The sequence below is a fragment of the Girardinichthys multiradiatus genome, chromosome 14 (genome assembly GCF_021462225.1).
Source record: "Girardinichthys multiradiatus isolate DD_20200921_A chromosome 14, DD_fGirMul_XY1, whole genome shotgun sequence".
NCBI lineage: Eukaryota > Metazoa > Chordata > Actinopteri > Cyprinodontiformes > Goodeidae > Girardinichthys > Girardinichthys multiradiatus.
The window spans coordinates 31590484-31616869 of NC_061807.1; the positions used below are offsets into that span (position 1 = coordinate 31590484).

General features: G+C 40.7%; 2 protein-coding genes across 4 annotated transcripts; one reads left to right on the forward strand and one right to left on the reverse strand.

The window, feature by feature from the left end:
- Positions 1-695: 695 nt before the first annotated feature.
- tex261 (testis expressed 261) lies at positions 696-7334 on the forward strand. The gene is made up of 6 exons (XM_047386119.1): positions 696-928; positions 3915-3994; positions 4113-4266; positions 4364-4431; positions 4532-4634; positions 5162-7334. Exons 1-6 carry the CDS (start codon positions 859-861, stop codon positions 5275-5277), a joined length of 591 nt encoding a protein of 196 aa, XP_047242075.1. The 5' UTR covers positions 696-858; the 3' UTR covers positions 5278-7334.
- Positions 7335-9509: 2175 nt separating this feature from the next.
- ankrd53 (ankyrin repeat domain 53) lies at positions 9510-14638 on the reverse strand. Of its 3 annotated transcripts, none has more exons than XM_047386114.1 (6): positions 14019-14638; positions 13724-13798; positions 11626-11844; positions 11306-11470; positions 11104-11224; positions 9510-10288 (listed from the first exon to the last, which is right to left on the reverse strand). In XM_047386114.1, exons 1-6 carry the CDS (start codon positions 14069-14071, stop codon positions 9734-9736), a joined length of 1188 nt encoding a protein of 395 aa, XP_047242070.1. In that variant the 5' UTR covers positions 14072-14638; the 3' UTR covers positions 9510-9733. The 3 variants fall into 3 exon arrangements, with proteins under 3 accessions (XP_047242070.1, XP_047242071.1, XP_047242072.1); XM_047386115.1 differs by having other exon boundaries at positions 11626-11825; positions 13729-13798; positions 14019-14635; XM_047386116.1 differs by having other exon boundaries at positions 13729-13798; positions 14019-14634.
- Between the last annotated feature and the right edge of the window lie 11748 nt (positions 14639-26386).

Consider the following 26386-nt stretch of genomic DNA (forward strand, 5'->3'; position numbering starts at 1 on the left):
CATTGAGTCCATCCTCACCTCCTCCATCACCATCTGGTACGCCGCTGCTACAGCCAAGGATAAGGGCAGGCTGCAGCGTGTCATTCGGTCTGCTGAGAAGGTGATTGGCTGCAGTCTACTGTCGCTCCAGGAACTGTACACCTCCAGGACCCTGAAGCGGGCCGGGAAGATTCTGGCTGATCCCTCCCACCCCGGTCACAGACTCTTTGAGACTCTCCCCTCTGGCAGGAGGCTGCGGTCCATCTGGACCAAAACCTCACGCCACAAGAACAGTTTTTTCCCATCTGCCACCAGCCTGTTTAACAAAGCCCGGAAACCACAATGACACTCTCCCTTTCCCCCATACCCCCCCTTTTTTTGCTGACAGGACACCTGTAACCTGTAACTCTATGCGTTACATTAACGCTCAGCTTGGACTCCTGCTTACTTGCACTGCTTTACTTGCACAATGATCACCTGCACTGTTGTATTGCTCTTGCATCTTATACTGCTCTATATTTACTCTCACTCACTTAAAACTGTGCACTTATATTTATATTATATTGTAGATATGTTTGTACTGTTTAATTTGTACTGTATTGCACCGACTACGCCAAAACAAATTCCTTGTATGTCCACAAACGTACTTGGCAATAAAGCTTTTCTGATTCTGATTCTGATTCTGATTCTGATTTAAGCTCCCACCGCGCGTGGCGCTGTAGCAAAAACGTCGCTATCTTCTTGTCAATAAACCCGTCTTTCCTACACTTGTCAGCTAATACGGAAAACAGCGGAAGGAGCTCTGAACACGCTAGCAGGCAGCTAGCTAATTTCAGTCTTCATTCTCTTCATTCTGTGTTTTGTAGCATATGCAGAGAGATGTGGTTTATTTATTTACTGAGCTGGCTGTCGCTGGTCGTCCAGGTATCCTTCGTCACCCTAGCGATAGGTAAGTTGACGCTGAGAACGTCCTCAGCTGTTAGCTGTTAGCGGCTCAAATTAGCTCGGTAATGCTAACGCAGCGAACAGGTGAAGCAGCTCAGATGAAAGTCAGTGGAGCTTCAGGAAACAAAGTTAATTTTTAAATTTTCACATGATTGAGCTGATTTCCCCCCTCGCTTTTTCTTAGATGGGAATTTGGGGATTTGTTGAAAACCCAGCTAGCCAGCTGCCGTGTAACTCTCATTCTCTTTTGTGGGGTTATTGTAAATCCACTCTTATCTAGAGCAAGCTCTTACATTACACAATGAAGCAAAGATCAAAGTTACATCAGCTAGCTGAGACCTTCCAGTGCAACCAGTTCCTCAGCTGCTGAGTGAAATCTGAGTTTATTTACATGTGGAAAAACAGTTCAGATGAAAACTGAATCCTCAACAACAACGCAACAAATTAGACTTTAGGATCAGTCCAGTTGGCAGGTGTCGGTCAGTCGTCTTTATTTTCTAAGGTAAAAAAATAATAATAATAATAACAGCACACAGTATCAGAAAACACTTTAATACTTATTCTTATTTAAAGCCAAAAATAACATCCGTTGTTTGAAAGAAAAATTGTCTGCAAGTCTGTTGATGCTGCAAACAATTTTTTATCTATTTAGTTTTTCTTCAGGAATTAAAAAAAAATATTATTCACTAATGAAATTATGTTGTGTTCAAACTATTGCCTAAAGAGAAGCTGGTCTGCAAAGACAGCGAGGTCCAATTAAATCAAATCGTTTAAGTGAAACTGCAAGATAAACCATGGAATATACAGTATGTTAGACATATTGATCTTTTTGTTTTGTTAACTCCTTTTGCTTTGTTGTGCATTAGAGGGTGTTTGGGGATTTTAACTCAAACTAAAGGAAATATAGACTAAAGTACCTGAAATTTGCCATAGAAATCTTGGAAGCTCTACATACCCCTGTCACATTCAACATTGAAATGTCTGAGCCGTCCAAAGAGATGAAGAGAAACCACTTTAAGTACTTAAAAGTTCCTCGTTTTTGTTCGTAATTTGAATAGTTTAAATGCCTTTCTGTTGATGGCTATGTGGATAACACCTTCCTGACATTTAGGTATTCTACTTTCACGAAACATTTACTCTGTATTGTTTTACCTTTGTTGATGGGGAAAAAAAAATTCAACTTAACAGGAAGTAGTTTAGAGGGAAAGGATTAGATACTATACTGACCTACATTTCCCCAGTACACTGCCCTAGAACATTTTAGGTTTTATTCAACTGCCATTGAATAAAAATGGAAAAACAGTGAATACATTTGTTAAAATAAAGTATAAATATTTGTTTGCAGTGCAGTGGTTGCCCACAGAACATCTGCTGTAATATTAAGAACAGTTTCGCAGTGGCAGTATAATCCTGTCCTGTGGTTGGTGTAATATACATTCCTTAAGGAGAGGACGTATTCACTCAGAAGGAATGGTCCTGTTTGAACCTTAAGGTTCATTTCAACTATGGGGAGACAACATTTGAGGAGCTTCCTCTAATTAAATATTTTAATTTGGGTTTTTAGATTCAAACAGAAACTTTGTAAAACTCTTGTGACATTCAGCATGGGTTTAAATGCTGTTTGCAAAGAAAAATACAGAACTCCTTGTGCAATTTATAGTTAACGGAAAATGTGACTGGCAGAGGAGGAGATGACAAAGCTCCAGCTTTAGTTCAGCATCCATCCAAAAAGTCTGTCCTCCTAGCGGAGCAGGTTTCGGGGTACATTCCTATCCCCTCGTCTGATTTGGTTCTGGTTCCTCCAGTGGAAACACAGCGGACAGGAAAAACTACCCCATAAAACCACTGAAAAGGTTCCTGCAGTGGTAATGCACCTTTTATTTAGTACACTTGTAGACCAGTGATTGGAATTGGGGATGGGCAGTTAATATTTTGTCATTGGGGAAAAAGATTTTTAAGGCTAAACAGCTTAATTGATGTTTCCAAACCCTTAAAACTGAGAGTGTTGTTTGTTACTTTTACTGTTTAAACAGTACAACATCAATAAATATTGAAAAGTTTGAAAACATATGATTGGATGTAGTTATTGTGTGCTCTTTAGTGTAATGTAACTGGTGTAGCGATTAGCTTATTTGGTACTAGGACGGGGATCGTTTGAATCTGAACGGTTCACATTCCTCGTTTCGCTCGCGGTTCCTTAAGATTCTCGATTCGAGTTCTTTTAAGAGATCGGATCAAAAAAAGTTTACATGGTTTAAATGAGTTGGCTAACCATAGATATTCCTGGATAAATTAGTCTGGTCTTCTTTTTTTTAAATAAATTTTACTATGAATTTCTCACAGTGATTTCGGTTCGTTTGTCTATGAAAAAATGCACAAGCTTTGTTGGTGTTCGGCGGCTTCTTCTTCCAGTCGGTGGACTGGCTAGCGGTCAAAATTAAACAAAATTAAATCAATTTGGTTCTTGAAATTTGATGCCCAACTCTATTAATGAGCAAGTTTTAGTTTTACAAAAATATTTGTGTTATAAAACTCTGTTTGTATTTGGTGACAGCTGTATAGCCAAACAAACTAGGAGTTTTTGAAATACCTGTTCTTATCTCTTATCAGAAGAAATACTGCAAAACAATGTGTTAAAATTTTAAATCTCCATCACCCATCCCTAATGTGACTAAAAATTGGATTTGCAATGAGCTGAAATCTGTAGAACGTGATTTGATACGATCTCCCAGCTTTGTTAGTGCTGGTAATGCTGTTTTATGCATCTATGAGTCATCCTCTGTCTTTGTTGATCTTAACCCAATGTTTTGACTGATTATTGGACGCCCCAGCAACTACCTGTAACACATTTTTCCACTCATGATGCTCAGAGACCTTTTATACCCTCTGATGCCTGTTCTGGACTTGCCAGCTCCTTACTAATCAAACATACATCAAAAATGTTTTGCTACATACATAGTCCAAGTCATTTACTTTTCATCTTCCACCAGCGGCTGGCCTGTACTACTTGGCTGAACTAATAGAAGAGTACACAGTAGCCACGAGTCGAATAATAAAGTACATGATCCTGGTGAGTATGTGGTTGCAGGCTGATGCACTTCTTTAGTAGGTATTGTTGTAAGCTGTGCAGTTAATTGGACTTGTGTACAAACTAAAGTTTCATTGTGTGTGTGTGTGTGTGTGTCCAGTTCTCGACAGGTGTGTTGGTGGGTCTCTATGTTTTTGAAGGTTTCCCTGTGTTTATGGTGGGAGTCGGCCTCTTTACAAATCTGGTATATTTTGGCCTCCTGCGAACCTTTCCCTACATTCTGCTGAGCTCCCCGAACTTCATCCTCTCCTGTGGTACGCACAACACACACAGGCTTGATGTGTCACTTGTGGTAATGTTTTACTTTTAACAAAATGTTTTATTTATTTAATTTTGTCTTTTACACTGCAGTGTTAGTGGTGGTGAACCATTACATGGCCTTCCAGTACTTTGCACAAGAGTATTACCCATTTTCAGAGGTATTGCATTTCTACCATGTAGCCTTTTTGTTATAGCTCTGAATGCATAGAAATGTTTTTCTTATCCAACTTTGTACGGTTTGTTTCTGACTGGCCTCAGGTGCTGTCGTACTTCACCATCTGCCTGTGGGTCATCCCGTTTGCCTTCTTTGTGTCACTATCAGCGGGAGAAAATGTGCTTCCATCCACCATGCAGCAAGGAGGTGAGAGTCATCCAGATATTTGTTCATGACTGATAGTTTAAGATAAGGATGTTTAAAGCATAACATGACGGGCCTTCACCAGAGACATAACCAACAGAAAGGTTAGCCCTTTTTGTTTTGTTTTTTTATTGGATTTTTGCTTCTATTCAGAAACATTGCTAAATTATTTGTACTGAGAAGAGGAATGTGTTTTTAAGGCTTTAATAGAGAGGTTCATCGGGCTGAGATTTGTGGGCAACAATCTGGTTGTCAAAATGTGGTTTTAAGTCATTAAAACTACTTACAAGCAGACAGCAAACTTGAGCTTGCCTATTGTTTATGCTTGGTAAACATATTTGAAAATAATACCAAATTTAACACATTGACTGTTACATTAATGGGCCTCATGTGGGGCACAAATATTTTGTTGAATTCATTTTCTGTTGCAGATTACTTACTTTTCCATTAATTTTTGACCTTCTAGATAACTGTGCATTGTACAATTTACTTTGACATATTTTATTTTATTCCTTGTTGCTCTTTTTCAGACGATGTGGTGTCTAATTATTTCACCAAGGGCAAGCGGGGCAAGAGGTCTGGGATCCTCCTTGTATTCTCTTTCCTCAAGGAGGCAGTACTGCCCAGCCGACAGAAAATGTACTGAAGGGCTCGGTGTGCCGCTTTGCGGGCTGGGGATGTGTAAGTGTATGGGGAAGTTGGACAACAAGTGGGAAAGCAGGAAGGACAGTGGAAGTTTTTTGTGGTTTGGACTTAAGCAAAGCAGCGGCCAAAACAACGGGGAAACGCACAAAAAGGACGGACCAAGGAACAGAGTGAATGATTGAGTTTACAAAGGCCATGTTCATCTTTGGGTTTGTTCTGACTGTCAACAGCACCTACTGGAGACCTCTTTATAGGGATCTTGGCTGATACTGATTTTTGTATCATCATATTTTTTAAGCTTTAATGTTAAGGCACGTCTGAGAAGGATTTAAAATCACCAACAAACAGAAAATGTTGGTATGGATGGATAAATCATAATTGAATTTCCTCTTAAAGATTTCTTCTCCTGTCAGTTTTGTGTTTTTCTGATTAGGTTTTCAAGGTAGCATAAAGCCATGTAAGGGGGTGAAATATTTTCCATTCATTGAGGAAGACAGATTAGAGAGACCCGTAGCTGGAAAAGAGAGATCATCTTCGAAAGTACAACAGGGATATTTTAGGTCAGCTGCTGAAACCCACAGAAGACATTCATCAATTACTTTTAAGGATTACTTTCAAGCCTGTGAAAGTAATGGTGAGTTTTGTTCCAGCAATGAGGTGTTATCTTATTCAAATATACTTTGTAACTTTACTTTCTATAAATTTGGTTATGTGATCGCATATTTTATGTTTTAATTTAAATCTAGCGTCAAGGCATTTCTTTGCTCTGGATCAATTGAATTGGGAATTGGTCTTTTTGTCCCTTTGCCATTTTGGACATTTGCCATTCTGGTTATTTTGTACTCTAGAAGGAAGTGTGTAAAGAAGCTGTTTGCCAGGGGATGTTTCATATTAACCACTCATCCCTTTGTGCATGTAATGGGAACGGTTGGCGTTGACAGTGCATCAGTTTGTACCAGCGTGTTTGACATTAAGTATTCGTCCCCGCAGTAGGGTCTCCTCCTTTCACACCTGCTTTGGCAATGTTTCATACAGACCATGTACCTGCAGTTGGGTTAAATGTACCTTTTTTGGGGACATTTCTTATGTAACTTGCATTACTTCTTACTCACGGAGTATGCGCCAATTGGTACCTGCTTTAGGGATGTTTTGGATGCGTTATTTGTCAATGTCCACCTGTTATGGTTGTTTGTTGTTTTCTTACCCCCCAACTGTGTTAATCTGTACCCACTTCTGGACATTTTGTTCCCACCATGTGTCAGTTTATAACCACTTTGGACATAATAGTTACCGTAGGTCAATTCGACCCACCAATGTTTTGTAGTTTGTACTAGATTTCACAACCAAAGGTTTAAAAAAATCTTATAAAATCTATTCATTTTCTGCCATGAGGAAGTGCAGTTTTGTGACTCTAATGAACCTCATCTACTGGCAGATGGTTGCTTATAGATATTTTGTTTTAATCAGGGATCTTATCTAAGGCCAAAAGAGTCATCTGGGTCATACGGACGAGAACCCAAATCAATAACATATATAAAACCCTAAATTGTGTCTCATTATGAATATAAACTGATGCACAGTGGCTAAGTCCATAAATATAAAGGGGGTTGTTTACGAGCACAAACTTGAAGTAGGTTAGGACAAAATGGCAATGTGGTACGAATTGAAGAAGGGGCGAATTAACCCAGAGGTATCTACATCTGGTCACATTGCTTGGAGTTTGGTAGCATTCGCTTTAGCCCATTCACTACTGAGCAGGTAGCTAATGACAAGTGGCTACCTGCCTATCTTGATGTTGGACTGACAGAATTTATAGTAATAAAACAGATTTTTATAAATGTATCCAAGATTAAATTAGACAAGAAAGACAATGTAAAGACAACTAAAGATCAAACCGGTGAACTGATTTTTGTAGGATTACTGGTGGAGAGGGACAAAAGCTGCACAAACCGGTTTTATGATTGAAACACTAAAGCAGCTGAAACTGTTTTTACAAAGTATGATTTATCAAAGGTTGGTATGTACACAGCTGTGAAATAAATACTTTTATGAAAGAAATTTGTGAATTTAGCTGTTGATGTTTGAGGGAAACGAAGGGGAAACAAGTATTTTATCATTTCCAGTTAAATGAGGTCGGCGCATCCAGTCAACCACAAACTGTTGACCTTCACTGTTCAGAGAATGTGTTTACTGTCAAACTGAATGGGATAATGCTATTTTAGTCCCATATGACTTGGTAACAGGGGGAGCACCAGCTTCATAGTGGTCTGCACTCTGACCCCAACCGAGGTGTGAAGTGCTTAATCAAGTAAAGGAAAACAACAAAATCATGACCACACACACTCCAGAACACCAGACACCTTCAGCTGACAGGCCGTGACCCGTGGTTTAGATTCACATGCTGTCCAGAAGCCCTCACCTGGAACCTGGTTCCTATCCCTGGGGCAGATCAGTGAAAGTGCATACATCTGTGACAGGTGGCCCAGTTCACTGAGGTTTTCTCACCTTTCACTCACCCCACACCTTGTGCCAACCCTGCTTTTGTTGGGGTAGCATCTGGAGTGTATGACACATTTTGAGGTTGTCACTTTTGGCCTATAAAGTTTATGAAATGCAGTGACTCTCAATAGTCTACACCCCCCTAGTAAGATTCCAAGCATTCGAGGCCATGACCAATCATTTCAAAACCTTTTCCACCTTATTGTGACAGATATTCTGTAGAGAACACAGAAATTTGTTTGGGGGGAAATATAAAAACTGCAATAGATTGGTTTCAGTGTGGACACCCTTTCAGATTTTGTTGAACAACCTTTTGATTGAATTTAAGCATTCAGTTGTCCTCCCACATGCTGACTTAACAATATTTGCCTTCTCCATCTCGTGGAAGTTCTTCTATCAGATTTCAAGGACATTTCTGGTCCACAGCAATCCTCAGGTTTTCTCAGATTTTTTTCTCTGGACTAGGCTCGTTTATTCCAAAACTTCACTTTTCTTCTCATAAGGCCAATCTTTTGTTGATTTGGATGTATACTCAGATCCCAAGCAAAGCGAAAAATCAAACTGAAAACTGACTGGTGTTGGAAAACTTCAACCACTTTGACAAAAGACCCATTTCCATCTAAAGAAAAGTAACCACGGAGCATGATGCTGCCACCACTGTGTTTTACAGTGATCATGGTGATGGGCAGTGCTGTCTTTAGTGACCTAGTTTCAATAAATCAAAAGTTCCAGTTTGATTTGGTCTGACCATCACATATTGTCCCACAAGAATTTTGGAGTTTTTAGTCAGTCTTGGATATTTTCTTTGGAAAAAATGTCTTCTGTCCTGCAGGCCTACCTCCTCATTATTTCAGACTTTGTGAATACAGGAGACTGTTTTCATGAGTACAACACAATTACTTCTTGTTGGAAAATGCTGCAGCTCTGTGTCTGTGTTACTGTTAGCCTCAGTTTCTGTCTTGTTTTTATCAATTTTGGAAATGCTTCTTAAAGACTTTTTTTTTTTTTGTCACTGCCATGGTGTGTGTATGTGTGTGTATATTTCTACACTTATCTAACTGACTCCTTTGTACAATGAGATTGTTTTGATGCTTTGTGACCTCTCTGTAAACACTGGACTTTAGCTAAAGGATGCAAATGTCAAGACAATCCAACTAGAACTGAACTTCATTTCAGGTTTATCAGACTCATTAAAGCCTAATTAACAGCAACTGTGCACTCGTGAAAACTAAATGCTGAAATTAAAACAAAAGGAGTTTGGACAAAGTATCAGTTTATGGGTCTGAACACTTGTGCAATCAGGTTAGTGTTTTATATTTGGTCCCCTAACAGTTATTTTTCAGTTAACTCGTACAGGATATGTCAGATTAAAGGTGGGAAAATTTGGAAATTATTCTAAATAGACTTGATTTTCTTTTTTTTTTTTTTTTTAGATTATTAAAGACCTGTAATTTTAACGGTGTGTGTACACTTTAAGGGCCACTGTAGTTGTAAGATAAAGGTAAGAGTTGTTCTGTTGTAGAACGCACAGGATTATTGTTCATATGACCCATTTATACCCCAGCTGTGCACATTATGACATCTATGTAAGGCATGGTGCAAGTCCTGCAGTTTATGTTTGTGATCTTTTTGGGATGTTGGTGCTTACAAAAATAAGATCTGACAAATGCACAACGTTGACCTACTTAATGTGTAAAAGACATTTTGTTATTTTTCATGTCAGTTGGGAGGAAATCATAGTTTTGGGTGTTTTAATGTAATGGACTCAGGCTCCATATTTAATCTGATAGATTCTTAATCAAATGTGTCTAACTTAGGAAGTCGTGACACTGTAAAGTAAGGAGTTTGTTCTAACAGAAATATCCATATATTGGCGAAGCATCACAGTCTTTCTTCATGGAAACTTTATAAAGGATTTTAAACGTGATTTTTTTTTTATTGTCTGAAAACGAGTAAGCTCAGTAGTGTCCCAGCTCCAGGACCTCAGCCAGGTGCATGGCCACCTCTGTCCAGGGAGAGGTGCTCCTTCCCTGAGGGAATCTTCTGTGTTGGAGTTCCTCGATGTTCTGTGGCTCAAAGCCTTGTGACGTGGCGATCCTAGAAGGGAAGGCTCTGGGAAACAACACTCTTTCAACCACTTCTAGAGGCAGTTTAGGGGTGGGGTGAGGCTCTCTGTCCCACTTGGTGATGTACTGAAGCCTCTGGCTGCTGCTGTCCTTCCACACAATTACACTTTCTCTGAGGTCTGGCTCTGTGGGGAGTTTCTCTGGCTGGAGGCCAGCGAAGACAGTCCAGGGACTGTTGGATGAGGCTGCCAGTTGCATGGTGGAGATGCCCTTGTTTTCTTGAAGACCTTGTGACTGGCCCTTGGTAGGTTTTGGTTTACAGCTGGTCTGCTCTGGTAAGATACACCGTTTGTGGTATTTGGATACCTGGGCTCTGAGGGAGAACTCCTTCAAAGGGGGCAAGCCTTTTGTGTTTGCCCCCTCTTCTGTCTTCTCATTGATAAGAGCCTATTGAAACAAAATTGAGAAATACCATCTGAAATGATTGTTTGCATAGACAGTTACTTGCAAAGACGTTTTCCTGGTCGCTACTACATTTCATCAGGTTTCACCCACAATTTTAAGTGTATTTTTAAGAGATGTCTGAACTGTAGTTCTATGATCTCCTCAACTCTTATTTGCTGTGTCCTTGTTTTAGAAAAACATCCCCACAGCATGATGCTGCTTTCCACCAAATTAATTAATTTAAAGTTTTGGTCTCATTTTACCAGAGCACTTTCTTCCACATATGCTGAGTCCTATACATGGTTTGTGGTAAACTTTAAACAGACTGGCATATGGCTTTCTTCTTGCCAATCTTGTGGCAATGTCCAGATTTTCTCTGAGATTCTCAAAGCTTGGAATATTGTTTTATAACCAAACCCTGCTTTCAACTTCTCTACAACTTTCTCCCTGACCTGTCAGCTGTGCTCCCTGGTCTTCATTATGCAGTTTGATCTCTAATGTTCTCCAAGAAACCTCTGAGGTCTCTATGGAACAGCTGGATTAAGTGATCATTAAGTGACTTCTTAACTGGTTACATGGATTTTATTTAATGGTATCGTTGCTCTTTAGAATTTTGCACTATTTTAATTTGGTCTACCAGTAAGGTCCCGGTAAAATATATTTAGGTTTTTTGCTTGTAATGTGACCAAATGTGGAAAAGTTCAATGGGTATAAATACTTTTGCAAGACTGTAGAAAATTAAACGATTGGATTTCAGAAACAGAAACTCCTATTTATATGCCTAGGCTAGAATCTGTTTCTAAATATTAACAGCTTACCTTTTTATCCATATTCTTCTGCTTGACCATATTCATGAGATCTTTGTATAAAACTTGAGTCAGCTTTATCTCCTCCATTTCTTTCTCCTTTTCAGCATGCCACAAATTGTGTTTCAAATACCTGAATACACAAAATAACTTCTTTTATTCCAAATTATCTGATTTAAAAATTATTTGAGGTGCTTTCACTGTAGCTGGATACCTTGCTATTTTCCTGTGGCACCAGATGTGGGCCATGTCCAGAGGTGTGAGTCCCAGACTGTCTTTTGCCAAAATATCTGCTCCAGCCTTCACAAGGATTTCTGTGCAGTCAAGGAGGCCCTCGGACACAGCCAAGTGCAGTGGCGTTTGTCCTGAATCTGTGGTGCTAATTTGTACCAAACAAATGATTCTTTTTAAAATCCTTACTTTGCTGGTATAAATCATACAGAGATCTGTATATAGTTGTCTGGATTTTGAATCCAGTTGGGTCTGAATTAAAGACTAACAAGAAGAGAATATTTTTGTTAGAAAGGCTTTTACATGTTGACATCAGCGCCTTGCTCCAGCAGATATCTGAGGCAGGTGTAGGCGTTGGAGGAGCGCTGCGAGGACAGGACCATGTGTAGGGGCTGGAGACCCTGAGAATCCCTGCTGTTGATCCACCACGGTCTGGACTCCAGGAGGACCTGGACTGTAGCCAGCTCACTGTAAAGGCAGGCTGCATGGAGGGCTGGCAGACCCTGGTGGCAATGTTCAAGTCTTGAAAATGTAAGAATGGACAGAGGTCTGGATGGAACTACAAACACTTTTCCTCTAATACACTGCTCAAAAAAATTAAGGGAACACCCAAATAAGACATCCTAGATCTGAATGAATGAAATATTCTCATTGAATACTTTGTTCTGTACAAAGCTGAATGTGCTGACAACAAAATCACACAAAAATCATCAATGGAAATCAAATTTATTAACCAATGGAGGCCTGGATTTGGAGTCAGACACAAAATTAAAGTGGAAAAACACACTACAGGCTCATCCAACTTTGATGTAATGTCCTTAAAACAAGTCAAAATGAGGCTCAGTATTGTGTGTGGCCTCCATGTGTCTGTATGACCTCCCTACAATACCTGGACATGCTCCTGATGAGACAGTGGATGGTCTCCTCAGGGATCTCCTCCCAGAGCTGGACTAAAGCATCCGCCAACTCCTGGACAGTCTGTGGTGCAACGTGACGTTGGTGGATGGAGCGTGACATGATGTTCCAGATGTTCTCAATCGGATTCAGGTCTGGGGAACAGGCGGGCCAGTCCATAGCTTCAATGTCTTCATCTTGCAGGAACTGCTGACACACTCCAGCCACATGAGGTCTAGCATTGTCCTGCATTAGGAGGAACCCAGGACCAACTGCACCAGCAGATGGTCTCACAAGGGGTCTGAGGATCTCATCTCGGTACCTAATGGCAGTCAGGCTACCTCTGGCGAGCACATGGAGGCCATGCGACCCTCCAAAGAAATGCCACCCCACACCATTACTGACCCACTGCCAAACTGGTCATGCTGAAGGATGTTGCAGGCAGCAGATCGCTCACCACGGTGTCTCCAGACTCTCACGTTTGTCATGTGCTCAGTGTGAACCTGCTTTCATCTGTGAAGAGCACAGGATGCCAGTGGCGAATTTGCCAATCCTGATGTTCTCTGGCAAATGCCAAGCATCCTGCATGGTGTTGGGCTGTGAGCACAACCCCCATTTGTGGACGTCAGGCCCTCATACCATCCTCATGGAGTCGGTTTCTAACCGTTTTGCAGACACATGCACATTTGTGGCCTGCTGGAGGTCATTTTGCAGGGTTCTGGCAGTGCTCCTCCTGTTCCTCCTTGCACAAAGGTGGAGGTAGTGGTCCTGCTGCTGGGTTGTTGCCCTCCTACAGCCTCCTCCACGTCTCCTGGTGTACTGGTCTGTCTCCTGGTAGCGCCTCCAGGCTCTGGACACTACGCAGACAGACACAGCAAACCTTCTTGCCACAGCTCACATTGATGTGCCATCCTGGATGAGCTGCACTACCTGAGCCACTTGTGTGGGTTGTAGAGTCCGTCTCATGCTACCACGAGTGTGAAAGCACCACCAACATTCAAAAGTGACCAAAACATCAGCCAGAAAGCATCGGTACTGATAAGTGGTTTGTGGTCCCCACCTGCAGAACCACTCCTTTATTGAATCTGTCTTGCTAATCACCAAAGATTTCCCCCTGTTGTCTGTACCATTTGAACAACATCATGTGAAACTGATTGTCAATCAGTGTTGCTTCCTAAGTGGACAGTTTGATTTCACAGAAGTTTGATTTACTTGGAGTTATATTGTGTTGTTTAAGTGTTCCCTTTATTTTTTTTCAGCAGTGTATATTTTTCCATCTTTATAAATACATGGAAACTATTTAAATTAAATTCCAAACTTTTCTAGACTGCTCACAGAAAACTACATGTTGAGAATGCGTTTTGGTTAGTCTGAAATTTTTTTTTGGTAAACAAACAAGCAAAACATAAAGCCTTGTGAAAGAATGACCATCATTACATGTTTTTATCGAAAAGTATACATGATGTCAGCACAATTATTTAGCAGATTGTAATTTTCCCAGTCTGACCTCACCTCCTCTGAACTCTCGGCACCAACATCTGGCAATACTGGTCTGCCAGATGGAGCTTTAGGGGAAACTTTTCTGCAAGATAAAACCACAGTGAAACGGCTGTAGAACTTTAAAAGTGGAGCTTTTGGGACCACGCCATAACCGAATAGCTTTTTTTCTGCGTAACGTGATATGTTTTAGGCACGTAACTGACCAACGTTCCGATATTAACGTGTGGGAAAAGTTAAAACTCTATGTTTATAAGCACAAAGCTGAAATCCCCAAAGCTTTCATTGCTATTTAAATAGTTTACCTGGTTTTACGTCGTCCGCGTCTTCGTCTCCTGCTTGTGTTGGTGCGCTCCATAGTTGCCACGGAAACGTGTTACCAAGGACACGAACCCTTTGTCAACAAGGTCAAAAAGTTCTAATGTGTACTTATCGCACAGGAAATAAAGTATTTACTCCTGGTGTCGGTATAATGTTTTGTTAACTTAATCTACAGGCGAGGAGTATTTTAAAAGTAGCTAAAGTAGTTTTTAAAAAAGCTTTATGATTGTATTTGTAGTAAATGTTTTTGCAATGGATCTCTTAGTACGTATTTACGCCGACGTTTTACCAGGACTGATTCATTCATTAGGCCCTTCAGTACAGCCAACCAGACAGCTAAAGTGCTTTACAATAAAAATCAAAACCAGATAAAAGAATAAATAAAAGTTAGAAATCTGGGATAAAATGCCACGGTGCTACCGAGTATTAAAGGTTTCTCAAATAAAAAAGGTATTAAGTTTGGATTTAAAAAGGCAGGTACTTATCCCCAGCAGAATAGTATCCCCTGCGGCGGGAGCGCGCATTCGGCAGGAAAAGCGGACCCAGTTGTTTCCGTCTCATTTTTAACCAACTAGACCTGGAAGTACTGATGTTTTACTTTAATGAAAGATGAGTGTCGTTAGTTAATCGATCAGTTAGTGGTTAACGACAGAAAATGACACATTTACTGTTGTTCCGTGGTATCGGACGGGACTATTTGAACTAACCGAGAGCGTTTGCCTAAGAAGTGGATAATCACGTCAGTTGTAAACTTGATTCATAAAAACATTAATAAACCACATTCTCAACATGTAAGCGGATCTGTGATCATTTCCAGATCGCCATAGTTTTGTCTGCTGATGACAAAAATACACCTTCCTGTGTACATACCTGAACAGTTATCTACTTTATTCCTTTAAAGCTCAATTTTTGTTGCTAGATCCATATGAATGGATCATATGAAACAGATCCCAAATGTAAAAAATAAACACTGAATAAAGTTAAGCCCAACATGATTCAAAACCTTACCATATCTAGATTTAAAGTCATTTTAATTGGAAGGAAACAAGGCAGGTATCTTTCAAAATATGAGAATTGAAAAAAAAATCCCTTTTATTTATATTGTATTAAAATGGTATGTAGAAAAGTATGTATAGTCTTCTCAATGATCAATGGAAAACCATTTATTGATGCTGAAGCACTGAAACCTATTTTAAGTGTTAACCAGCTTTTTGCATGTTTCCACTGGTGCTTTGACATTTTTTCTTTGGAGCACAAGGTCATTCAGGCTGGAAGTCCTCCTTGCCATCACCATAATCTTCAACACGATGTCTTTTCTAACATCTTCATTCTAACATTCTTACTTCATTCTGCCAGAATCAGTATCTCCATTCTACTCCAACTATCTAGTATTTTATTTCTAATATCCTTAAGTTTATAATTAGTTACTGCTCTTTGTCTTTTTAAATTTTGTGTTCCCCAATCTTGCACAGAGTTGTCTCACAGTTTTCCCTCTGGGTGGAAACAGACTGTCAGGCTGACCCTGCCATAATTTGTATCCCCATCCCAATTAAGGACAAACATTATCCCACATTTTTGATTTTTTGTTTACAAACACTTCTTACAGTGACTAACTACACCTAAATTTATGTAGCTGGTAGCTCGTTATACAGTGGAGTTACAGGGGATCCCAAAAATATCAGGCTGACCCTGAACAGTTTTCCACGTTCTTGATTTCTCTGAATAAAACATTTCTCATCATGATTATCTACTCAAGAAACGTTGGATCATATCTTTCCCAGCAAGACCAAGCAGAGGAAGAAGACTTGCTTGGCAGCAAAGGAACATACAAGTACTTTCTCCATGTTATAACTTTATTTTTCTACTAAACTACATACATTTCAAAAACACTGCTAAGTTAAAGAAACCAATGATTGATGTTTTTTGCTAGCAGCCTAAATGTAGATGTGCAGATCTGATTTGTTCAAATAATCACGTCCGATACGGAACAACAGTAAATGTCTCATTTTCTGTTGATAACCACTAACTGAACAATTAACTAATGACACCCATCTTTAACTAAAGTAAAACATCTGTACTTCCACGTCTATTTGGTTAGAAGTGAGGCGGAAACAACTGGGTCCGCTCTTCCTGGCAAATGTGCGCTCCCGCCGCAGGGGATACTATTCTGTCGTGGATAGGTACCTTGGCAGGACACCTGTCCAGTGATTGAGCTCATGAGGGAGCTGGTTTCAGAGTCTGGGTGCCATGACTAAGAAAGCCAATAAGTCCGAAATGTAGGCTGTTACCAAACTGTTAAGAGCTTTATAAACAAACAAAAGTTTAAAATTAATTTTAAAATGGAAAGGAAGCCAGTGGAGGGAAGATAAAATGGTGGCAATGTGCTTGTGTCTGGAGGTGCCAGTTAAAAGACATGGAGCCACATTTTTTGAAGGGACAACTGAGAGACACCGACATAAAGAGCTTTACAGTAATTAATTCATGAGCTGATGGCATGTACAGCCGTCTCAGCCATCAATACTGTTTAAAAATGGCTTAACTTTTACTAAAAGACGAAGATGGTAAAAGCTCGATTTAACTACTGAATCAACATTGTCAAGAAACACCTCCAGATTTTCTGCAGTGTCACTAAATTAAATATTCTGAGAACTGACATCAATAGTGGTGTTCTCACCAAAGAAAATGTAGGTAGTTGGTCTTTTGTTAATTTAAAAACAGGAAGTTTTGGTTAACCACGGTTTTACTACAGAGATACCACCAGGGAGGGAGTGCTGAATGTGAGTGTTACCGGGTTTTAAGGACAGGTAAATCTGAAGATCATCTGCAAAACGGTGAAAGACAGGTTATGCTGAGTTATAATTGCTCTGAGCAGCAGCAGATAAAGGGGACAAAAGGAGGGGACCAAGAATAGAATCCTGTGGCACCCTTTGGTTGGGAGAAAAGATGTTGTATTTCAATTGGACCGTCAACATAAAATAGTAAAATAAAGTCTTTGCATGTTAAACTCTAAGCTTAGCTTAATAACTCATTGAAGATCAAATGACACAGCAGACAGGTCATGGATAAAGCTTTGGAGCAGTTTAAAGCAGGTTGACATTATAAAATAATATCCCAGGGTTGAACATCTCATGGAGCACTCTTTTGTCCATAATCCACAAATGAAGAGTTGGCATTGGGCACAACAGCAAACCTACCAACGCATGATTGAGCTCACAGGCCAGGCAAGGAGATGTATTAATTAGACAAGTGGCCACTGGTAACTTTGGGACATGAAAGCTGCTTTGAGTTGATGAAAAGGTTGATAGCAAGACATTCAATCCTGGGCAGTCCTGGAAGAAAACCTGTTAGTGGCAGCAAAAGACTTGAAACTGGGACAGAGGTTCATTTTCCAGCTGGACAACAACCCTAAAAATACAGCCAGAGCTAGAATGGAATAGTTTAGGTCAATGTATATTCATGTGTTGGAATGGCCTAGTCAACGTCAAGCCTGAATTGAATTTAAAATACAGGGGTTGGACAATGAAACTGAAACACCTGTCATTTTAGTATGGGAGGTTTCAAGGCTAAATTGGACCAGCTTGGTAGCCAGTCTTCATTGAAATGCACACAACATTATGGGTGACATACCAGAGTTCAAAAAAGGACAAATTGTTGGTCCACGTCTTGCTGGTGCATCTGTGACCAAGACTGCAAGTCTTTGTGATGTATCAAGAGCCACGGTATCCAGGGTAATGTCAGCATACCACCAAGAAGGACGAACCACATCCAACAGGATTAACTGTGGACGCAAGAGGAAGCTGTCTGAAAGGGATGTTCGGGTGCTAACCTGGATTGTATCCAAAAAACGTAAAACCACGGCTGCCCAAATCACGGCAGAATTATATGTACACCTCAACTCTCCTGTTTCCACCAGAACTGTCCGTCGGGAGCTCCACAAGGTCAATATACACGGCCGGGCTGCTATAGCCAAACCTTTGGTCACTCATGCCAATGCCAAACGTTGGTTTCAATGGTGCAAGGAGCGCAAATCTTGGGCTGTGGACAATGTGAAACATGTATTGTTCTCTGATGAGTCCACCTTTACTGTTTTCCTCACATCCGGGAGAGTTACAGTGTGGAGAAGCCCCAAAGAAAAGTATCACCCAGACTGTTGCATGGACAGAGTGAAGCATGGGGGGGGATCAGTGATGGTTTGGGCTGCCATATCATGGCATTCCCTTGGCCCAATACTTGTGCTAGATGGGTGCGTCACTGCCAAGGACTGCCGAACCATTCTTGAGGACCATGTGCATCCAATGGTTCAAACATTGTATCCTGAAGGCGGTGCCGTGTATCAGGATGACAATGCACCAATACACACAGCAAGACTGGTGAAAGATTGGTTTGATGAACATGAAAGTGAAGTTGAACATCTCCCATGGCCCGCACAGTCACCAGATCTAAATATTATTGAGCCACTTTGGGGTGTTTTGGAGGAGCGAGTCAGGAAACGTTTTCCTCCACCAGTATCACATAGTGACCTGGCCACTATCCTGCAAGAAGAATGGCTTAAAATCCCTCTGACCACTGTGCAGGACTTGTATATGTAGTTTCCAAGACAAATTGACGCTGCATTGGCTGCAAAAGGAGGCCCTACACCATACTAATAAATTATTGTGGTCTAAAACCAGGTGTTGCAGTTTCATTGTCCAACCCCTGTATGTGGCAAGAATTAAAAATTGTAATGGAGCTTCCTTATCCTTCCCCCTCACATTATGCACAACTTTGTGTTGGTCTGTCATAAAATCCCATTAAATACAATGAAGCTTGTGACTGCAATGTGAAAAATGCTCAAGAGATATGAATACTTTGGCAAGGTACTGTATATCAAAACTGAATATAGTGAAATATTTAGTTTAATGTGTTCTTGTGGCCAAGAATTGTTTGATCAGATGAAAGGAGCTGACATTATTATAGACTACCTAATGACCATCTCTTTCAGTGTTCAACCTACCTCGTTTATTGCTATAATCAGCGTACCATTACTACCTGATTTTTATTTTTTATTATTACCATCACTTATTCAAAGCCACATGTAGCATGTGAGGCTTACTGTATGAGATAAAGGTAGACGACACAGAAATGAATACGTTCAGCCTTCATCGCCTCTGTCCCACATGCAGGCTACATCCTGATGGACTCATCTTGATGGTGCATCAGAATTGCCCACTTGCTCTTGACCTTTAGTCAAACAGATCAATCCTGCCAATGCTGTGGAGACGTCAGAAGAATCACTAACACTGCAAGCTGCACTGGACGAAGTGGTCAATTCGCTCAGCAGGCAGTAGGCCACCTTGTTTGAAGCTATTGACCATTTGATCCATCAGTGAACTGGACGTGATGGACAGCACCTTTGTCAGGAAAAACAATCCTGGACAGTAACGTTGTGGTATGAATTTGGAGTGTTGGAACTGTTCTGGCCTCAGTGTGTGTTTGTGGTTCTTATAATAATATATGTAATAATAATATAATAATGTCAGGAAAAACAACAATGAATGAGGAACAAGACATTTGAAAAGATTCTATACATACACATACAATATATTTTCATATTATTCCCTAGTTTATTAGTTTCTCAAAGTTGTTTTAAAGTCTTTCTTCCTTGCTTCCTGTTTGTAACGCTTTCCTCTAAAAATATTGAAATCTTGAAAATCAATAAAAAGGGAATCAGATTGATTGAACCAAACTCTTACTAATTAGGAAATAAAATTAAAGCTATTTTGATTACTTATTACAAATAAAGCTTCACAATATTATGAAATCATAGAACTGCAAAACTATTGTTTATTATTGTGTTAGCATATCTGTTGTGATTATTACACATTTTCTTAATGTTTGTCTCTGCCATCACCATGTCCCCACTCCTCTCCATAACATTTAGCATCTAAAAACACTGAAATCTATACTGAGTGAGGGCATCATGGGCATAGAAAGTCCATCCATCTGGCAAATATACTGTTGCCTGGCAGAGCATAAATGAATAACATTTATGTATAAAAGCCAACTAAATAACACATCAGAGAGATCTTTGCAATATTACTTACAGTTAAGTCAAAAATTATTCATACCCTTCTTAGATTTAGGTTTAAATTAATCATTTAATTTTACTAGCATGGTTCTTTTGACTGGAAGTAATTTTAATGTTTCTGAGTGGCCCAATCAGAGTCCCCAGTTGAATGTGACAGAAGGCGCTAAAGAGTAGGTTGATGGTAGGAAGGCCTTCCCATAAATCATCAAAACACCACTGGTCAGCAAAAAAACTGGTCAGCGATCATAAGTTTGATTGCTGTAATGCTAATAAAGGGTCTAAATCATTTTTGGCATTTTATTTTTACACAAAAATGTAAATAAAAACATATTTTATTGATTCTCCTTTTACATTTTCATACTTTTTAAGACATTCCTGCCTCAGTTTGTTTCAGAAACAAACGTTTATTGATTAAAATGGACTCTTCTAAATCTAAAGCTGCCAGGGGTTTGAATAATTTTGGGCTTAACTTTAACTACAAGGCAAGATAAAAGAGGTATTAAAGGCATATTCAAATAAATCAGAGTCAAGCCATTTATTTCCAAAATACTCTAAAATCAAAACATTTCCATAAATGGATATCAGTACCAATCTTGCCCATTTAAATATTTCCGATAAATATATTTTGTGTCGTATGGTGTTTAAATGTCTAAAGGTACTCAAATTATGCATGTCCTATAAAGTATGTTCTGATATGTTAAAATGTGCAATAGACAAAGCAAGTAAAAAACTCTTAGTTTCTATCTGTGATGTTTTCCTCCTTGCTGTCAAAATTAAGCTGTGCTGCATAAACCAATAAACAGAGTTAAAAAATGGCTGTGCCTTTAGTGATTATCCTTGAAAAGAGTCACAAATGATAAACACTTCAGGCAGATCCTGGAAATGAGTTGGAAACATTCAGCTATCAATGTTACAATTTCTGCCTCCAAAAAGTTTGTCTTAAAACTACAATCTATCACTCACCACTTACTTAGCTTTTTCCAGAGCTTTCAGCTACATTTAACAAGTTAGTAAACTTAATAATTTATGACTCAGTCATCATGTATCACTTTAAATTTTCACTTTGAGCTCTCAAGACCTTTAATCAATGCCCCCACTCTCACTAGCTGGCTTGAAACTCATATTTGATTCAGTTCTTTAATAAGCGATCTCGCCTTTCACTCCCCATCATTCTCTGGATCCAGTGCGGGGTCAAGGACGGGCCATGAACCCGTGGCTTCCTGCTATGAGCTGTCGTCTCCCCGGGGCCTTTGCCTTTGTCCCTACATGGCCTTGTAGCCTGATGACGCAGATATGTGTGTGCAGAGAGAGGGAGCACAAGAGGCGCTCGTGTTTATGTGCGACCCATGCCAGAGTATATCACTTAATGGTACAGTAAGAGGGCAGCATAGCCCCACTGTGACCTAACATACTTCCTTTAACCTCGGTCATGTCTCATGAGAGGAGAAAGGGACTCCTTGATGTATAGAGCTCTTTCTTGTTTGACTTTCAGCACAAGTCCCTGGATGAAGACCAGTCAGCATGACCTCTTCTTGACAGTAGGTGTGTGTTTGACTGTCATCTTGATGTCGTGTCCATCCCTTATGTGGACACAAATCCCCTAAAAAACTTTTGATGACATTTTCTGTAAGGTTTACAGGACATTTAAATCTTAGATTTAGTCACATTCTTCTGCTGTTTTTAATTTCAGAAACTCAGTGAAGCTTGCATTTATTTGCAGAGTGTGCCTGCATTAGCTGCAAATCATCTAGTTGGTGCAGTGCTGATTAGCTACTGGCTATTCAGAGTGGTCTAAACCTGCTTAGGAAGAGGATGGAAATGATATATCCCTGCAGCAGGCTCTCTTATTGGTCCATTCATTTATCCACTTACACACCATCTGTTTTTATTGGCTTCATAAAATGAGGTCCTGCTCTGCAAGGCAACCAATAGGCCAACCACCGGTACACAGAGAGGGATTGGAAATATGTTTAACCTGGTTGAAATCATCTTATGTCCCCAATCTGTATTGTACATTTTTCTCTGAATGCTTTGGGGGCATCTTAACTGTTTTAATGGTCGATTGTTTTGATAAACAGGAATTTATTTTACATTCTGGATATAATAATATTAATAATAATAAAATGAAAACTATGTAAAAGAAGTTTTATCTTAAGAATTTATCTTTGATGATAAGCTCCGAGTCTTTAAGGTTTGAAAGACCTCTTTGCCCTAATGTTTAGTTCCCTCTGCAGATTTTATGTTGGGATTCTGACAGGGCCACTCTCAAACATGAATGTTACTTTCAGTCAGAAGAAACGTGTTGGTAAACTGGGTCATATTCTGACATGCTATTTTATTAGGTACGCCTGTTCATTTGCTTGTTAACAAAAGTAGTGTCTCAGCCAATCACATGTCAGAAACTAAATGCTTTTAGGCATGTAGGTGCGGTGAAGACAACTTCATGAACTTAAAACTGCAAATCAGAATAAGGAAGAAACGCAAAACATTTTGAACCAGGAAGCAGACAGGCTACAGTAGTACAAAGACACACTGCTAGCCAGTCCAGTCACATACAAACAGGAAACTGAGATAATATTTCACACAGACTCACTGAAAGTGGACAATAACAAATTGGAAAGATTGATATTAGCTGCAAAAATCAATTGTATGGTTGGAATTTGGCATAAAAAGCATGAATACCTTCTTCATCGTATAAACGGTTCAGTTCAGTGGTGAGGGGAATATTTTCTTGACATGCTTTGAATTCCTTGGTACCACTGGTGAATTATTTAAACCCTTTATGACCACAGTGTACCCATCTTCATCTTCATCATCTTCCGCTTTATCCGGGACTGGGTCGCAGGGGCAGCAGACTCAGTAGAGACATCCAGACGTCCTTCTCCCCAGACCCCACCTCCAGCTCCTCCGGGGGGAGCCCAAGGCATTCCCAGGCCAGCCAAGAGACATAGTCCCTCCAGCGTGTCCTGGGCCGTCCCCTGGGCCTCCTCCCGGTGGGACGTGCCTGGAACACCTCCCGAGGAAGGCGTCCAGGAGGCATCCAGTATGGATCCTCTTGCCACCTCAACTGGCTCCTCTCGATGTGGAGGAGCAGCGGCTCTACTCCGAGCCCCTCCCAGATGGCCGAGTTACTCACCCTATCTCTAAGGGAGTGCCCGGCCACCCTACGGAGGAAGCTAATTTCAGCCACTTTTATCTGGGATCTCGTTCTTTCAGTCATGACACAAAGTTAATGGCCATAGGTGAGGGTAGGAACGTAGACCAACCGGGAAATTGAGAGCTTTGCTGTTCGGCTCAGCTCTCTCTTCACCACCACAGACCGGCACAGTGTCCCCATTACTGCGGCAGCCGCACTCTGTCGATCTCCCGCTCCATTCTTCCCTCACTCGTGAACAAGACCCCAAGATACTTGAACTCCTCCAACTGAGGCAGGAACTCCCCTCCAACCTGAAGAGGACAAGCCACCCTTTTCCAGTTGAGAACCATTGCCTCTGACTTGGAGGATCTGAACTTCATCCCAGCCGCTTCACACTCGGCTGCAAACCGCCCAAGCGCATGCTGTAGGTCTTGGCTAGAGGAGGCCAGCAGGACCACTTTATCTGCAAAAAGAAGAGACCAAATCCACTGGTCCCCAATCCAGACCCCCTCCGGCCCTTGGCTGTGCCTAGAAGTCCTGTCCATAAAAGTTATGAACAGGACTGGTGACAAAGGACAGCCCTGCCGGAGTCGAACATGCACCGGGAATAGGTCAGAGTTAGTGCCGGCAATGTGGACCACACTCCTGCTGCGCTTGTACAGAGACCGGATGGCCCCTAATAAAGGGCCACGAGGGACACAGTCGAATGCCTTCTCCAGGTCCACAAAATACATGTGGACCGGTTGGGCAAACTTCCATGAGCCCTCGAGAACCTTTCAGAGGGTATAGAGCTGGTCCAGTGTTCCATGGCCGGGACGAAAACCACACTGCTTCTCCTGAAGCCACAGTGTACCCATCTTCTGATGGCTAATTCCAGCAGGATGATGCACAGTGTAACGAAGCTCAAATTTTAAACTGGTCTAATAAACACAGCTGGTTTATTATACTCCAATGGCCTCTGTGGTAGCTAGATGATGTGTTTGAATAGGAGATTCACAACACAGATGTACTATTGATAAATCTGCAGCAACTGGGTGATGCTATCATTTAAATATGGACTAAAATCTCAGAGAAACACCTTGTTGAATCTACACTGTGAAGAATTAAGGTAGTTCTGAAGGCAAAAGGTGGTCTGACCCTGTAATAGCAAGGTGTATGTGATAAAGGGGTCGTTGAGTGTACACGTGTTGCTTTATTTGAACTAATTCTCTTAATATCTGTTTAGGAACCATTTAAAACCTACATACAGTAGGATTTCCCACCCAGCATTGCAGAGATGGTTGTATTTGGTCAACCCAAGTGGGTCCTATTTAAAAAAAAAAACATTTAGGAAATACACATGTTAGCAGGTTCTTTGAGAGAACAAACTATTGGTGTGGATTAGTGCAGCTCTGGGTGTAAAATTTGCTGCTCTGTAGGAAGTTGTTATAGAAAAAAATATAAGATTTGAAAATGTGACAATTTCCAAGATAAGAAGTTTTTTGGGAACAAGGTGATAGAGAAAACAGGGTAAAGAAGGAGAGTTAGCAGAAGAAGGTGAAGATGAGCACTACTGTACATTCCTGAGTAAACACACACCTTGATATTCCTTTATATTTGATGAGCCACCTTACAAGGACCTGTGCCCCTGGAACCTCAGAGCTGCTGCTTCTGTAAGTGCGCTCATGTCCTCACTTTCCTCCCTCCATGTCTTCCCCCCCTTTCCTTTTCATCCCCTGCCTCCCACTCCGTGCTTTTGCTCCTCCTCTTCTTCCTCATCTCTCTCACTGCCTCATGCTTGGCCAGGCGGCAGCGCACTAATGCACCATGGCACATTCTGCAGCTCCAAGTCACAATGCGACTCGGCTTTACGCAGTGACCGAACGGCGACCTCCCTCAGCATCGCCGCGCACAAGCGCTGTGCTGAAGCAGGGCCTGTTCAGGGAGAGGATGAAAGCTGCGAGGGAGGGAGTGCAGGGTCAGGAGAGGAGAGGAAAAGAGGGCATGGACCTGACACTTACAGATATCAGATCAAACGACAGGAAGATGAATAATTAGTAACAGTTAAAGGGCGAAGCTGTCACATCCACATCAAGAAGATATTTTTTGTGCTACATACTGTATGACCTGTAAGGGTCAAACTAGAGGGGAGAAAATGCTTACAAAAACAAATCCAGCTCTGGGAAATGTAGATTATTTAGGGAATTGCTAAAGTTGTTGGTTTGACCTCTTTCCATTTTTTGGGGGAATTTGCTCTTTTATTGACCTGAGGTTTAAAAAGACACTCTGTTGTCACACCTTCCAATGATCTTCACATTTTTCCACATCCATTGGACACCTTGTTCTCAGTCCTCACAGCTCAGCAGAAATGACCAGAGGGAAGGAGAGGGAGATAAAAGGACTGTGTTAGTGAGAAAAAGAGAAGATAGTGAGGAAAGGAGAAGAAAGACAGATAAGTACATCATTTGTGTGCAGAAGAGGAGGAAAAGCTCCAGCTCAGTTGTGGTAAAGCTCTCCATTGGTTAGAATTGTTTAGAAATGTCTGTCCATCTGCTGATTCATCTTTTTTAATCTAGCACTGATTGTACCAAGCCCTGCTCTAAAGCAACTCATAATCTATTTAAGTCCACACTTTAATCTTTAACCTGAAAAAATTGGACATTACATCAGTTCTCCTTAAACATTTAAAGTTTAAAAATACGAGAAAACCAGATTTCATCTTGAAGTCAACAGTTTATTTTACTTGTCTCAGAAATTGCACAAGAGCTGCTCTGAAAACAGTGTCTATACTAACTGTTTGGCGTAAAACTCACACTCTAGTAGTGTGTAAAGTTGTACTGAAGCCAGAGTCAGTAGAGCACATCAGCAGCAGCAGCGGCAGTGATATCTGCACTGCATCCTGAACAGCAGCTCAAAGGAAGCGCACAAACATCTTGCAACACCTGTTCATACCAGTGCTTCATCTGTGTGCCATCAGATCCACAGTGCCGTGCAAAAGAAGTCACACTTGCTGAACTTTTCACAAGTTTTATTATGTTACAACTTCAAATTTCAGTGTATGGTATTGTAATTTTATGTTATAGACCAACACAAAGTAGTGCAAATTAGTGAGGGGAAGGAAAAGTGCAGCGTGCATTTGTGAACAAAAAGCATAAGGAAGCCCAAGGAAC